General features: G+C 42.7%; 1 protein-coding gene across 1 annotated transcript; it reads left to right on the forward strand.

Annotated features, from left to right (window-relative positions):
* Positions 1-318: 318 nt before the first annotated feature.
* On the forward strand, positions 319-1,692 carry LOC139470571 (uncharacterized). Its single transcript, XM_071252915.1, has one exon. It carries the CDS (start codon positions 319-321, stop codon positions 1,690-1,692), a length of 1,374 nt encoding a protein of 457 aa, XP_071109016.1.
* The last annotated feature ends 201 nt before the right edge of the window (positions 1,693-1,893 follow it).

Raw genomic sequence — 1,893 nt, forward strand, 5'->3', positions numbered from 1 at the left:
TGTGTGAGGGGATACCCTGTGAATTATGTCCCTTTGACGTACCAGAAGCTTATAATAGTGGGTTTCAGTTTCGGTTCGTTCGATTATGTTTCTTGGTTTGTCATCATCATACCCATGCTGGTTGGTTTCACCAAAGTGGGAAACGAACAAGACCTACATCACTTTGGGCTTTCCTCCAACATCGAGCTGACAAGCTCTGATTTAACTGAAATAAGCATTAAACCCAACTCACTCACTTTATATAAGATAGTCTATCTATTTTTGCAGTTTTCATCAACATCGACCCATAAGACCAATTGTATCTTGTGTTATAAAGAAATGGGCAACCCATACCACAATGCCCGTGAAGAAAACTACCTCGGCGAACGGGATGAGGAGGCAGAGCACGCTACGAACATACATTTAATGAACACAAAGCCAAACAGGATCGTAATCCCATCCATACTCGATGGGAAAGAAGACACAGACTTGGAATACCTTCCCTATATTCGAGACAGGACATTGACTTCTAGTTCAGGGTCACTACGGCAGTCCATGGGAAGAGTTGTCCTCCCTTCTCTGGGAAACAATCTTGGAAACTCAGCTGCGGATGATAAAACAAAGAATTTTATGGACGAAACCGAATTGAGAAGATGTGGGTCTGATGGTGATGGAGAATACAGTACATTGACTGATGGAATCGCTGGGTTGGGAAGAAAAAAGAAATCTATCACCTTTTTTACTGATATTTCTGGTCTTGGTCATTGGTCCGAGGAGGAGAATGAAGGGGAAATCCCAGAAACGAGAGCCATGGAGGTGTTTGTTAAGTACAAAGGCTCATCGGAGAAGTATAGCCCTAAACAGAAGAGTCTTGAAATAACGGTTGATATTCCCATCAGTAGGCCCTATAGCATCACCTCATCAGCAACTGCATCGAGAGAAACACTTCTGACCTCTCCGGAGGTTTACAGCGCAAGGATGAATTCAGATAAATGGTGCAGTTGTTTGTATGTTAATGCTAAAATGGTCGAATGCAGAGAGTGTTGTATGAAGGGCGGACATGAGCTGTGGTGTATCTCCCGGACAGGGATATGTGCTGGTTGCGGGAAACCAATCAAAGGGGATGGAATCAAATCTTCCAGCTCTTTTGTCAAATCACCATCAAAGATAAGAAGAAGTCTGACTAGTTCATCCCACAACTCTGTTACATGCTCGGGGAAACATACAACCTTAGTTGACAAAACAGAAGATTCTGGTCCCTTGGCAAAGACCGAGAAAAGAAAGAAGAAGAACGCTAAGAAGGTAGACACAGGAGCGGATCAACTCAAGGCACCAGATGCAGTTGAAAGGGGTGGGTCTCGAGGTAGTACTAGACGCTCCTTCAGGTCAGACGCAAACTCTTCAGCCTCCACCATAGATCCTAACATCCACAGACAGGCATACCTCTTGGCTCTGGCAGATGCTGGATTCAAGAAGTGGAAGAAGGATCCTTTGATGTATCATACCAACAATCGACGTTACTTCTCATATTTTCCGTTGTGGAAGAACCCTAAGCCTCAGGAAGAAGACACTCCTAGGATTGGCATCAGGGGTGATGATGGGAAGAAGTTGAAAATAAAAGATAGTATGAAGCATATTCTTGGTCCGGTGAAAGTGTCGCAGTACTACCCTACAGGGAAAAGGTTCCCTAAAATCAAAGAGGATCCCCTTTAACTCTGATGACAATTTGATTGATAGACAAAAAGATTTGTCAACACAAAGACATTATGCTGACACGACTAACATCATCAACTGACGATCATAAGAAAGAATACCGATCAGCTTTCCAAAACTATTGATAAAAACAACAACCCAATGTTGATGCAAATGTTGTATTTGAAAGTATAATCATTTGGCGAGATATAAACTCTGATA

The sequence above is a fragment of the Haliotis cracherodii genome, unplaced genomic scaffold (assembly GCF_022045235.1).
Source record: "Haliotis cracherodii isolate W230 unplaced genomic scaffold, xgHalCrac1.p SCAF_1, whole genome shotgun sequence".
Classification (NCBI taxonomy): Eukaryota; Metazoa; Mollusca; class Gastropoda; order Lepetellida; family Haliotidae; genus Haliotis; species Haliotis cracherodii.